Genomic DNA, 14,603 nt, shown 5'->3' on the forward strand with positions numbered 1-14,603 from the left:
TCTTCAGTGCTACCTGCCAAGTTCAAAGAACAGTTGAAAAACCAGCAGATTACAGAGGGAGGGAAAGTCTTACTTTCCTGTGAACTTTCAAAACCTGGCTGCCAGGTGCAATGGAAGAAGGGAACAGAAAGTCTTAAATCTGGAGGGAGATATCAGATGACGCAGAAGGAGACCACATTTGAGCTACAGATCTCAGACTTAGTGGCTGAGGATAGTGCAGAATATTCCTGTGAATGTGGAGAACAGAGGACAACAGCAAACATTGTTGTCAATGGTATTGATAAAAGCCTATTCAATTATATGCATTTATTATACAGTAGACTGATTCACATTTTAATCTTAGTGTTTGTTCTGGGGTAAGTTCTGGGGCAAGTGATGTGCTGATCCGTCAATGCAATTACAGTCTTGCAATAGTGTAAGTTTACTGGTTACTAGGTCTTATCCGTAGAGTCTTAATGTTTCACACCTTTGGTTTATTTCATCGCACAATTGCTCCTCAGCATTACCAGTGGTCTTCAAGCGTGAGTTACAGAGCCAAGAGTGTGAAGAAGGAGACAGTGTTACATTGCACTGTGAACTCTCGAAATCTGGAGTTCCTGTTGTTTGGAAGAAAGGAATACAAGCGATCCATTCTGGGGAAAAGTTCCACATCAAGCAACTTGGACCAACTGTTGAGCTGAAGATCACCAATCTCAAGCCTGAGGATGCTGGACAATACACATGTTTGTGTGGGGAAAAAAAGACCTCAGCAAACATTAAGATTAAGGTTATGAGACCAATTAATCTTTTAAATGTGCATGTCTTGACTCTCTTTTTCCAAACAAAGACTTTTTATTTTCAATTTAACCTTTACTGTTTATTTGGTTTTCTGACCTTTTCTGGTCAATATGAAGATCAAGGGTTTGAACCATTCCTATTCTTTGTGGGAGTTTTTAACCATAAACTATTCCCATCTAGCTGATAGGTTGTAACACAGACAACCTGTTGAGTTGTACGTATGTTGTTGTTTTGTAACTGGGATACTTGTCATTTGGTAGATACTTGTTATACAACTTCCAATTACTGGTTAGCTTTCTAAAGAGAACTTTTAAAAGGAGTTTTACAAGGAATTATCATGTGAAATCCACAAATACTACAATTACAAATGGCAGTGCAAATCTTGCCTTGTAAGATGTTCAATATTTCTGTCATTTTGTTAACAATCTTTACTTTTGTTGTCTCTGGGACGCTTTTAGACTGTTTTCCGTGTCATATTGTCTTTTTGTGCAGAGTAAATTATACTAACACATTATTGAAATCAATTCAATATCAATTGCTTCTCAGCATTACCACTGATCTTCAAAAGGGAACTGCAGAACCAGGAGTGTCAAGAGGGGGACAGTTTAACTCTTCATTGTGAGCTCTCCAAACCAGGAGTTCCAGTGGTTTGGAGAAAAGGAACACAAGTGATCCATTCTGGAGAAAAATACCACGTCGAGCAAGTTGGATCTACTTTAGAGCTGAACATCACTAATCTCAAACCTGAGGATGCTGGAGTCTATAGTTGTGATTGTGGCTTTAACAAGACTTCATCTACCATTAAAGTCAATGGTAGGAATGACATACTAAATGAACGCACACCATAATAATCCCACTTGTATTCTGTTCTATCAACCCTGTTTTGAATACTGTTTATGTCTATGGTATTGTCACTGTGACGCAAAATTTAAATTTTTTTCAGGGATTTTTTTTATGGCTAGATTTCTGGTATTCACAGTGATTGCTTTATTAGTGGGAATATATGACCCCCCAAAACATTTTTATGTTATTTTGTCAAGGTTGGAAAGAATACTAATGTTACAACAAGGTCCATAATCTCAAAACTTACCAGTTTTCTTCACTTTTTGCTGTTTTTGTAAGATGGTTCAACATCTTGTTCCAACATCTATTCATGGTTTCTTAGCATTGCCAGTGGTCTTCACACATGATCTACAGAACCTGGAGTGTGATAAAGGAGGCAGTGCTACTCTGTCCTGTGTGCTTTCCAAACCTGGTGTCCCGGTGCAATGGAAAAAAGGAAACCAGGTTATCCAGTCTGGAGGGAGGTACATTATCAAGCAGACTGCCTTAAAGGTGGAGCTGAAAATCACTGATCTAAAAGTTGAAGATGAAGGAGACTACACATGTGTATGTGGGGACAAGAAAACCACAACCAATATGAAGATCAAGGGTATGAAACATTACTATTTTTTTCTGGGAGTTTTTATTGGTTCTTGGAAATTGGGTTACTTGTCATTTGGTAGACACTTTTTATACAAAGCATCTTTCAGTATATGCTAAGAGCAAGGTCAGTCTTTCTGGAGCATCTTGAAGGTTGAATTTCTTGCTCTCCAGTCCACCGAAATCAGAGCAGGATTGTGCTTTAATTAACTCATAGGTAATAGATAAGATTTATATAAAGCATTCCCCTCTGCTGTCATTGTCTTCATGATAAATTTACGTTTTTGTCAAAGATGATTCAACATTTAGACCTGCTATGCGTAGCTATTCATGCAGAGTTTTACATACTGTCTTGCTGCTCTCTGTTTAGTGTTGTTAGTGGTTTTGTTTGTTGCCGTTCTCAAGTTTATCATTTCAGGTGTCTCTCACACAGTGCACAGCCTTGATTCTTTATATATATATATATATATGTATTCATGACCCTGTCTTCAGGACACTATATTTTCACACCCTCTTACAGATGAAATGCTAAAGATACATGTATTCTCTGACGTTTTCTTAGTCATGATTGTGTTAATGTCTGTGATTACATCTTAGAAAATCTTTGCTTTTGCCACAGTTCTGAAGGCCCAAACACCTTCAAACAAACCAGGATTTCAAAAGCAGGCCACTGAAAAGGGGGCATCAGTCAATGGTACAGAGCTATGGTGCAAATCTTCTGTGCTTTATCTTTTTGGTCAGCAGCTTGAGTTCTTGTTTGGATGCTCCATGCTGAGCTGTTTTGAATCCTTCAAGATTTTTAGGCTGTCATTCAGACACCATGCATGAATGTTGCTATAAAATAAGTTTTAATTTAGAACATCTGAATGTTCTGAATTTTCCACCATTGTCTTTGATTTATTTGTCTGATACAGGCATTATTATCAATGTTTTATGATCCTTGGTTCAGCCAAGGGCCACAGTTTACATGAATTTGTCTTTTATCAGAGCTGCAAAGTTCTCAACTCTTTCTATTGCCCCTGAAACAAACTTTCAGAAGCAGAAGAGAGAGAAACAGGAAGACCTCAGTGGTATGAGACTGATGCGCTTTTCCTGTTTGTTGTGCAGGACCTTTATGTGCTAATGACCAAATTAATTCCAGTTAAAGAGCTTAATAATTCTTTGTTGTGAATGGGGCATACATTATGTGTGGGCGATTATTCGCTTTTGCATGACAAAATACGTTTTTCATGTGCACTCCATGTTGTGATATCTTCATTTTGATAGTTACTACAGCTTTCGTAAGACGTTTCAACTTGCTAGTGCATCAATTCTACTTTGCAAATTCTTTCTAAAGATCTTTATTTAGCATATTTCTTGTTTTGATTTTAGTAGCCTGAGCGTTTTAAGGTAAACTTAAAGAGAATGTTAATTTTACCTGGTTAACTCTACTTCATGTGTCAAACAATGTCAGAGGTAAAGAGGATAATAGACAGTCTTTGTTGCAACAGACTATTTGCACACTTGACGTTCTGTTCACCATATTTGAATCTGCTTAGCAGCTGGTTTTGTGAATGACTGTACTGATGACTACGAACGCATTAATGTGATGGTCACTTCCACACCCCTTGATATGGTTATAATTAAATTACTGTTAGTTTGTGGTGGCCTTTTGCATTTCAGAAGTCTTTTAGTTTAATGGTGGTATTGTAATTTAAACTGTCTGGTGGTGTCTGTTTTTCATGTGAACTTGTTTTTTAGTTCTGTAATTGTATCTTGTTTGATGATTAGGTCAGGAGCCATTAGTTCACATTTTCTGCAAAAATCTTTCTGATATCTGTAATAGTTTGATGTGAGCTTACCTTCATATTTTGTCAGTTGAAGCTGATTTATCTGAATTAGACATGGCTAGTGCACAGCTGCTTTAAATGGCTAAGTGAGCCCTTGAAAGTCTTAAATCTTTTAAATGATCACTTAGAATTTACAGCCCTGTTGCTTTTATGTTTATACCTGAGACAAGATAGGATTCATACAGTATATAACCTGTTGTTGCTTTGATGCTCTATCTTAGAGGTTTCACAGCTTTTCTTTATTAGGTGTATTATCTAGAAAGGAACATGATAAGACAAAGACTGCCTGTACACCTTCTTTGATACCACAGAATGGTGTAAATATTGACTGTTGTAAAGTGTACCTTCTACTTCAGAAGATTTTAATCAGTGCTTACCACAACAGTTCCTCCAGTTCAGTTTACCCAAGAACTGCTAAGCCAAGCATGTGATGAAGGTGGCATTGTTACTCTCCACTGCGAACTCTCGAAACCTGAGGCTCCTGTGGAATGGAGGAAAGGAGCACAAGTGATCCATTCTGGAGGAAAGTATCTCATCAAGCAAGTTGAGTCTACTGTTGAACTTAAGATCAATGATCTCAAACCTGAAGATGCTGGAGTCTATGTTTGTGATTGTGGAGACAGCATGTCCACAGCTAATATCAAAGTCAATGGTACGATTGAACTATTATTTGAAATCCCTTCAACATATAAGAAACTGCTTATTTTGTGATCTCAGTGTCAGATAAGCGGTGTCTTATAAGGTCTTCATTTACTGTAATGGTAGGTAGGGTATAGTGCTGTGTTTTACTTAGTCTTCGATAATATGTTGCTTTGCTTTGGCAAAGTTGCTTTGGGTTTCTAGTTTTTCAGTTGTATCATTGTGATTGTGCTTTTTGCTAAAAATCTTACAAGGTGGTTAAAGTACGCAAGGTAAAGCCTTTGCAAAAGAAGTATTTTACATCTATCAGTGGAAGGCATTTTCTTTTTATCAAGTATTATCTTGCAAGATGCTGTTCCTGGTTCAACAACTTTGCCTGATTCTCCAGCATTACCAGTGGTCTTCAAGCGTGAGCTACAGAACCAAGAATTTCAAGAGGGGGACAGTGTTACTTTGTACTGTGAACTCTCAAAATCTGGAGTTCCTGTGGTTTGGAGGAAAGGAACACAGATGATCCATTTGGAAGGAAAGTACCTCATAAAGCAAGTTGGGTCTACTGTTGAGCTGAAGATCACTGATCTCAAACCTGAAGATGCTGGAGACTATGTTTGTGATTGTGGCGACAACGTGACCACCGCCAACATCAAAGTCAGTGGTAGGACTGAGCCTTTATTTAGGGTGTGTTCACACTTGTGGTTCGGTTCTCTTGGTCCTCTTGGTCCGGACCAAAAAATAAAATGATACAACCCCCTTCAACAATGAAGAAACTTTTGTTTTCTGATCTAAAATTCTGCCATCTAATAATGTCCTAATTTAATGGTAGAGTATATTGCTGTTATTCACTAATCTTGTGTTGCAAGTTGTTTTTCAGGTTTATAGTTTTTTACTTAAATCATGATAGCTTTGATTTTTTATTTTTTATTTTTTTGCTACAAAATCTTTCAAGGTGGTTAAAATACATGAAATAAAACCTTTGCAGAGGAATGATTTACATCTATCACCGGAAGATGTTTGTCGATGTCAAGTATAAATGATCTCACAAGATGATGTTGTTGGTTCAAAAACTTTGCCTGATTCCTCAGCATTACCAGTGGTCTTCAAATATGAGCTACAGAACCAAGAGTTTCAAGGGGGGGACAGTGTTACTTTGTATTGTGAACTCTCAAAACCTGGAGTTCCTGTGGTTTGGAGGAAAGGAACACAGATGATCCATTCGGAAGGAAAGTACCTCATAGAGCAAGTTGGGTCTACTGTTGAGCTGAAGATCACTGATCTCAAACCTGAAGATGCAGGAGACTATATTTGTGATTGTGGAGACAATGTGACAACCGCCAACATCAAGGTTAACAGTAGGAGAAGCCAAGTTCTTCAATTTCTCCATTAATCTCATCCATTTTTTTAAACGCATCATCACATTGATCCCTTGGTTGTGAAGTTTGAATGATTCCCCAGTGTATTATGTTGGTGTACTTCAGATTTTTTTATTTCATTGTTGTTTAGGCTCTGGCATACATGATGTCTTGGTCTTACTTGTTTGAAAACTCTTTATCTATAACTTAAAGCACTGACTCTTTGTGTATGGAAGTAAATCTCTGCCATATTATACCACTCTTTGAATTGGCAGCTCTTCCAGTCATTTTCACGCTAGAGCTGAAGAATCTGAACGCGGTTGAGGGAGGGAGCGTCATCTTCCAATGTGAGCTCTCCAAACCAGACATTCCAGTTGATTGGCGCAGGGGTGAGATTAGCCTTTGCCCCTGTGCTAAATAACAACTAAAGCAGGATGGCCACCAAGCCCAACTGATCATACATGACCTTGACACAGAAGACGCTGGTGACTACATTTGTGACAGTGGAGACCGGCAAAGCATTGCACATCTTGAAGTTAAGGGTAGGCTTGGAGTGAACCCTCTGTCCAATTAAAGTTTCTGTAATCCTGTATCTTTTGCAGCTGTTTTCTCTTCATAGTGACATTGAAACAGCTGTTTAACCTACTCCCCATTTTTCAGCACATCCGATTCTTTTTAAAATGACTCTGCACGATCTGGAAACTGAGGCTGAGGAAAATGCAGTTTTCAGATGCGAACTTACCAAACCTGGAGCAAAAATAATTTGGAGGAACGGCAAGACTGTAATAGAAGCAAGCACCAAATACCAGCTCAAGCAAAATGGGGCAGTGGCCGAGCTTATCATCTACAAGCTGCAGGGAAGAGACTCTGGCGAGTACTCCTGTGAGACAGAACATGATAGGACATCTGCCAAACTCACCGTGAAGGGTAGGAATCACTTGATAAAGGTTCTCATCCCTCCTAACTTACCTGATCATCATCTTTTGATCATCACACTTCTATACTACACCATCCTATACCTTTATCTCTCATCTACCCCTTTTTTACTTTCACATGCTATTCCTTGTCCTTGATCTCAGAACACCTTAAGCATGTTTGCCATGTTGCTTTCTTTTGTTCAAACATGAATTTACATTTAACGGTCTGTGTTGGACAGAACCTAAAATCACAATCTTAACTGGTTTGAAGAGCTGCATTGTCAATGAAGGCGAGGATGTCCATTTTGAATGCCTTGTCTCTCATGACAATGCACACATTGTTCAGTGGACTCTTCAAGACGTCCCACTTCAGAATAATGAGATGAATGAAATCCGAGCAGAGGGCAAAAGGCACACACTCACACTTAGAGGTGTTACTCAAAAAGACTCTGGCACAGTGTCCTTCCATGTCGGTGCCCACACTTCTTTCGCTTGTCTTGCAGTCAAAGGTAAAACTGAAGAATTTTTTTGATTCTCTAGGTGACAGTCTTGTTCCAATAAATTAATTTCACATCTTGATTTTTAACCATCACAATGTTACATTTGTATTTCAAACACATGCACAATGTTGCAGTGTGTCTTTTATTTCATTAACGACTTCATCATCCTGTGTCTATATATCTATACACTTTATTCCATACATTCCACAACTAGGATGCATGCTTTAAAGTGCCATGTTTCAAAATATTTTAAATTATAATCCATTTTAGATAATCATATGGGCTAGGTTAGGTTCTTCTGGGCTGGTTATCCTTGAACTAAACCAGATGGTACTTCACGCCACTTTGGCACGTAACTAGCCATTCCATACTTCCTCTGCACTACAACCAAAGAAATATCCACAGCAAGGAAATTTGTCCAAGCATGTGAATTATCTTGTCTTCACTTGTCAATTCTTATCTTGACCACTGATGGTATGGAATTTTAAGCTTTATAATTCTGAAGACTCAATTTAGATGTGAAAGAAGAAATAACGGTGATTTTTGATCCAAATGTTTCATTTGAAGGTTGACCATTTTGCATTTTGGTTTTATTTTGAATGAATATGAAATGTGGAAGAAGAAATAACAGTGAATTTTGATCCAAGTTTATTATTTGAAGGTTGACCATTCTGCATTTTGGTTTTAATTTGAATGAATATGAACTATGACAGCAAAGAGTGCTGCAAAAAGTTTCTGATTCAAGCATTGCAAGTCAAGGTTGTTTTTTTTTTTGTTTGTTTTTCTGACTGCGATTAGAAATAAAATAAAAAAAAAATAGTTAACTCCTCATGATCTTCTAATATGCATGTCTGGGTGTTGCATGTCTTAGAACTTGTCCTACAGTATAGTTTCTATTTCGCTGTTTCCTGCCAGCAATCCCAGTGCTATCATTTGCAAAGGAGTTGACAAGCCAAGAAGTCACAGAAGGGGAAGATGCCTCATTATGTTGTGAGACCTCCATCCCAGATGACAATGTGAAATGGAAGAAGGGTACACAGGTCCTATCTAATGGAAAGAAGTATTCCATAAAGAGGGATGGCACAATCCAAACCTTGGTTGTCCATAAGCTATCAGTAGAGGATGGTGGGGAGTACATATGTGAAGCAGGAGACAAACGAAGCAAATTCACACTGACCGTTAAAGGTAACAAGCTTGATTCTTCTTACAAGATGGGCTCCTCTGTCATGATGTATTCCTCAATGTTTGCATATTTCACATTGTTCCTCTGTGGATGCAAAAGTACAAATTATTTACATACATCTCTGGGCATCCCAATTTATGAATACATTAAGTAGCCTTCCTATGTTTTAGATGGCTGATGTTGATATGTTTGACATAATCCAAGTAATCAGAATACACTATTTAAAGTAAAGCATCAATGAACTAATGAAGATATAGCATAATACTCTCCACTATTCTGGTATTTAATTGTATAATGTCACATAAAAATCCCAAGTTTATTATGATAAATTACAACTGTCAGGAGGGAAAAAAGTGTTAGGCAGTGGTCAGTAGTGGGAGATTTACCTCATTTGATTTTTCGGAAGAGCCTCGATAGTCCCTTTCATCACCTTTCGTCCATCCATTCCCAGAATGTGTGAAAATCACACAAGAATTAAAGGATGTGACTGTGATAAAGAATGAGGATGCTATCTTCCAGTGTGAGTTGTCCCATACTGGGGTTACGAATGTTGAGTGGTGGCTCGGCTCCAACCAACTTCAAAACAATGACTTGAATCAAATCAGCTGCCAAGGGAGAGAACACAGCCTAGTGCTGAAAATGGTCTCATCAGATGATTCAGGTGATGTAGCCTTTGTGGTTGGCCATGAGAAGAGCGTTGCTTACTTGGTGGTACAGGAGAAATCCAAAGGTAAAGAATTATTATTGGCTATCAGTGTTCACAGATGGCAAGCAATCATGCCATCATTAGGTAGAATATGCACTAATTATGCACTGTAATAACACAAGGCTTCTATTTGCTTTTACTCCATTTTCTTTTATCATTTTCAGCTTCTTTCCAATATATATACATATATACTGTATATATATATATATATATACAGTATATAAGTTAGGGCCAGCTTTTTGCATTTGGACATCTATGCTCTTACTTCTCTCCTTTCTAAAGAGTCAGTTAACTTTTAGTTTATATAAAGACTTAGTAAAGCCAAAAGTAGGCTTTGGTTGTCTGTTTGCGACTACATGTATCGCGCAGTGCATGTGACAAAAATTTAGTCATTAGCAAGGTCGTGTAAGGTGCGTGTAAAGCGTGTAACTTTTGTTACAATGTACCCTTGTGGGCATCACCTGTGCATTTTCCTGGAGTTGACTGTACTAAAGAGTGTTACAATGCAGTCACAGCGTGCATGCATTGAACGCATCCATACAGGTTGATGGTTAATAAAGTATACTTTGAAAGGCTAGAACATTGTGTGCAAGACGCCACGGCAGACAGAAAAACGAAGCATACTCCAGGCTTAAAACTCTTTTTAAAATTGCCATTGTAATTACATCACGTAAGCTAAATGTTCAGTGACTTTGAGTGTCTAAGTGTCAGCACTTTGGCTTGGGTTTCTCCTTTCCATAGTTGTATTTTTAGAGAAGCCTCTGGACATAACTGCCAAAGAGGGTCAAACAGTGACCATGTCCTGCATGACTTCTGACTCTGAGGCCTCTGTTGAGTGGTACAGAGGTGAGGAGAGGATAAATGCAGGGGGCAGGTATCTGCTCTACAAGGATAGAGCCGTCCACCAGCTCCGCATCCTTAGGGTGGAAGAAGGGGATGCAGGACTATATTCCTGCAAAACCAAAGAAGCAGAAAGCTGCGCCACCCTTACTGTAAAAGGTAAATGTCTGAAGATACACAGAATGCAAATGGGTTCCAGGAAGACCCAACTTGATTCTCTGTGTAACTCTTTTGGAACAAAGAAGAGTGTGATACCTTCACAGCCCAGCAGTTCATGAGGTATCACCAGCCTTTTAAAAAAGGCATTTACATTTTTGTATCTTCTTTTCTCATCTCCAACATCAGGGCTACCTGCATTCTTCCGCAAGGAATTAGACAACCAGAAGGCAATTGAGGGAGATAGCATCACCTTGCGCTGTGAGCTCTCTAAGCCGGTTGTAAGTGTAGAGTGGAGAAAGGGTGGAGTGGTGCTCCTATCCAGTAGGAAATATGAGATGAAACAGGAAGGATGTGGAACCTGAAGACAATGGCTACTACACGTGTGATACTGGAGACCAGTTGACCACAGCATCAATAACAGTGCAAGTTATCAAATATCACTCTTAAATCAGTGTGCTATTTGTATCTTGGTAATAAAATGCCTCTTTGGTTTTTTTAATTGGATGAGATCATCCTAAATGGGTTGGGGGTTAAGCTTAGAATTACTCTGAAATGCTGTTAGGTTGATAATATTATGATAAGAATCATAATCAATTAGCCTATTTGAATCATACCCTTACATGCCCTGTATGTACTATTTTTGGCATCTGAGGTTTTTTTTTTTTTTTTTTGGTGTTTTTTTCTTTTCTTTTTTTTTCTTTCTTTTTTTTGGTCTTTGCAGAGACTGAAGTCTTCATAGTTTTGGGTATAAAGAACACAGATGTTTTTGTGGGCGAACAGACAATTTTCTCCTGCCAGCTCTCTCACCGTGCCAAAGGCAGAGTTCAGTGGTGGCTAGATGGCACTCGTTTGGAGAACAGTACCTTCAGTGAAATAAGTGAGGATGAAGACCACCTCCACACCCTCACCTTAAGGAACCTTTCTCCCAGTGACTCAGGCACAGTCCTATTCAAAACAGGTGGACTGATGTCCTCCGCCAAGCTGTTAGTTAAAGGTACTAGATTGAGAGAAAGGGCTGGGGGGTACTGAAAGTTTTCCACTTAAAGGCTTGACAGAAAGAGAGCACTGGACTACTGTTGTGTCCGTGAATTTCCTAAATTGCCTTAGACATTCAAAAAGGATAGTTTTGGATTTTTTATCAGTTATTATGTATAATCAATTTAGAGACACCAAGTTTGGTGTCTGGATCTGTTCCTAAACTAGAAAAGGTGGATTTTTGTGCGTAGACTACTCTAATACTCTTTGATATCTGCTGTGGACTGGATTATATGTGATATAGAGCACTGATTCCCTATTGGGGGTACTCAAGCAGGTTCCAGGGGGTACGCAAAAAGAAAGGAATGTTGAACCTAATAAAATGAATTACTTAAAATAAAAATAATAATAATTAGGGATGGCTGAAAATATATATTTTCCTATTCATTCCGATCTTCATTTGAACAATTTTAATATTGATCTTTTACTCTATGCGAAGTTAGGCACCGAGATCTTTTCACTGCATGTTGAAATTAAAAGTTTGGTTTGACTCGTTGCATGTAATGTGTGTCAAAAAGTGCTAAAGAAACATATGCTCACTGGCTGAACTGTCGCCGGTAGTTTTAAAGAGTCAGTGCCGTTTTAGCTCTTGTTCTACATATCAGTGTAAACAGTTGTAAATAGTACAACTGTATGCATGTAAACACTAAACATGTAATATGTATGCAATATAATACATGCAGTTTCATGACATCATATTTATTGGTGGAATACATGGAATTTGTACATTTTGAAAAAGCTTAAATGTGACCAAAATTATGAAAAAGTAATTAATAAAATAACATTTGTAAAATTAATATTGACTAATGTTCCAAGTTAGAAGTTCCCCTGTATAATTAACAGCATTAGCTGAGAGATAATTTTATTTTATATGAAAGCAAAATGGACATTACAACTGAAAAATACCCATAAATATAGGATAAAGTATAGCCATAAAGGCTCAGCGGTTAAGGCTCTGGGTTACTGATCAGAAGGTTGGGGGTTCAAGCCCCAGCACTGCCAAGATGCCACTGTTGGGCCCTTGAGCAAGTCCCTTGACCCCATCTGCTCCAGGTGCACCGCATCACGGCTGACCCTGCACTCTGATTATTAAATGAAGTAACAAGTGTAATAGAAAAAATGTGCATGCACAGAGTAAAATTTTTGAAAGCGTACAGTAAATCAACTTGCAACCATAAAAATAAATTGCATGCGCACAGAACGTTTTGTAAAGGTGTAAATCAACTTGCAAGCATAAGAAACAAATATTAGCAATAATTAAATGCTTTGCATATGTGTAATTCATATGTTGTGAATCTGTAATTGCGCATTAACACAAAGTATATTTGGTTTGTATTCTTCTGACTTCCTTTTTTGTGCCAACACTTTTGGCACTGTTTTTGTGCCTAAACGTGGCCAAAAACATTGCAAACATGCAATCAGCGATATGCAAGCAAAGAAAGGGTATAATGGATTGACCACATATAATCAGTCTGTATGTGTTAAATAAATTACTGTAAATGTGTAAATGACTTGTGTTTGTGGCATAAATATTTTCCAGAAATAATCCGATATACACTGTTCCATATTCCTTTTGTTGCGCTCACACTTTTGGCATGAATTTCTCACTGAAAAGAGTTTTACAAGCGCGAGGGGGCAAGCAGGTCTACCTGCTTCTAGTCACCAATCAAATGAGGTTTTCGTTGAACAGTTTACTCTGACCTGAATGGTTTTATAATGTGACAGACAGCTTCTTCTTCATGTGGCTCAGTGTCGTTCCTCTGAACGAAATGTCCAGGTGTCGAAAGTCAGGCATCCATCACACACCGTGCCCCAACCTGTGTTGGATGCATCTGTGGTCAACACTTTCCTTCTGAAAATTTACCCAGCAGAAGGCCGACGCTGTCCATGGTGCTAGAGCAGCCAGACAGTGGCAAGTCACTGCATTGCGCATGCGCCTAAGACTCCAGGCGCAATGTGGTACATCGCTTGAGCCAGTACTGGAGCGGTCTCATGTGTAACAGACCTAATGGCATGAAGGTGGATGCTGCCACCATAAAACCCAGCATTCTCTGAAATTACTTCAGTGGTAATGTTTTTCCAGTTTGAACTGACACAAACACTGAAGAATGGTCTGTACTCGCTCATTCGTGAGGTGTGCACACATGCTCACGGAGTAGAGACGAACTCCTAAAAAGGAGATTTACTAAGGGGCCTGGGTAGCTCAGTGGTAAAGACGCTGGCTACCACCCCTGGAGTTCGCTAATTTGCTAGTTAGAATCTCAGGGTGTGCTGAGTGACTCCAGCCATGTCTCTTAAGCAACCAAATTGGCCCGGTTGCTAGGGAGGCTAGAGTCACATGGGGTAACCTCCTCGTGATCACTATAATGTGGTTCGTTCTCGGTGGGGCGCATGGTGAGTTGAGCGTGGTTGCCGCGGTGGATGGCGTGAAGCCTCTACACGCGCTATTGGTCTACATTGGTCCTTTAGATCTATTGACGCAAAGCAGTCCTGAGGACAGATGTGCGATAAGATCTGTTTCTGAGTTAACATTTTGAATGGCCGCATCGCGAGTGCGCGATTCAAGCGTCTCAGAACTAGAATTGGCCGAAGCCCGCCATCCTTCTCCATAATGAGGAAATAATGGCTGTAAATCCTGCTCTGTGTCGCAGTCTGGGGCAGTCTCTATCACGTTTTTTGCAAGGAGACTGTGAATCTCTGGCACATCCTGTGGTCAAACCAAAGAGTGCAAAGCGCCGTTGAAGCGAGATGCCTGCATACAAACTGAATTGTATGACCATGCTCGATCGTTTAAAACACCCATTCTTACACACCCGTGACGGCTTGCCACGCATTCGTGCAGCAGGACAGCAGGCTTATTAATTAATCTGAAACAACCTCTATTGTGTTCTTTGCGAGAAGATTGTGTATCTTTGGATGGAACCGTGGAAGACAGAACACTGTTGAAACAGGGCGGCTGACATGCAAATTGGATTGTATAACCATGTTCAATCATTTTTAGCACCCAGTCAGAAATGCCCGTAAGGGCTCGCCACGCGTCCGCGTAACGGGACAGAGGGAAATTTGGTTTGTTCATTGTATGATATAATGCACCGCTCACCATAGGGAAGCAGTTGTGCCTAATGTGTGGGCTTGGAAGTGGGAAAGAGCTCTTTATTGAAAAAGTGTGAGTCCAGCTTTACCATGCCTCCTCATGTGACCTGTTGGGAGTCACAGAAGAGGCGGGTGGGAGGGCGCAGGATGCTGA

At 39.3% G+C, this 14,603-nt stretch overlaps 1 protein-coding gene across 1 annotated transcript in view; it reads left to right on the top strand.

The window, feature by feature from the left end:
• The window catches only part of LOC127434540 (obscurin-like), a 62,895-nt gene that overhangs the window by 24,391 nt on the left and 23,901 nt on the right, over window positions 1–14,603 (top strand). Inside the window, exons 31-45 of the mRNA XM_051687358.1 lie at window positions 8–274; window positions 501–722; window positions 1,324–1,590; window positions 1,943–2,209; window positions 4,414–4,680; window positions 5,056–5,322; window positions 5,750–6,016; window positions 6,292–6,405; window positions 6,677–6,943; window positions 7,173–7,442; window positions 8,349–8,618; window positions 9,068–9,346; window positions 10,064–10,321; window positions 10,508–10,642; window positions 11,043–11,315. Of these exons, the coding sequence (XP_051543318.1) occupies window positions 8–274; window positions 501–722; window positions 1,324–1,590; window positions 1,943–2,209; window positions 4,414–4,680; window positions 5,056–5,322; window positions 5,750–6,016; window positions 6,292–6,405; window positions 6,677–6,943; window positions 7,173–7,442; window positions 8,349–8,618; window positions 9,068–9,346; window positions 10,064–10,321; window positions 10,508–10,642; window positions 11,043–11,315 (3,690 nt within the window). The remainder of the gene's footprint in view (window positions 1–7; window positions 275–500; window positions 723–1,323; window positions 1,591–1,942; window positions 2,210–4,413; window positions 4,681–5,055; window positions 5,323–5,749; window positions 6,017–6,291; window positions 6,406–6,676; window positions 6,944–7,172; window positions 7,443–8,348; window positions 8,619–9,067; window positions 9,347–10,063; window positions 10,322–10,507; window positions 10,643–11,042; window positions 11,316–14,603) is intronic.

Source organism: Myxocyprinus asiaticus, chromosome 44 (assembly GCF_019703515.2).
Source record: "Myxocyprinus asiaticus isolate MX2 ecotype Aquarium Trade chromosome 44, UBuf_Myxa_2, whole genome shotgun sequence".
Classification (NCBI taxonomy): Eukaryota; Metazoa; Chordata; class Actinopteri; order Cypriniformes; family Catostomidae; genus Myxocyprinus; species Myxocyprinus asiaticus.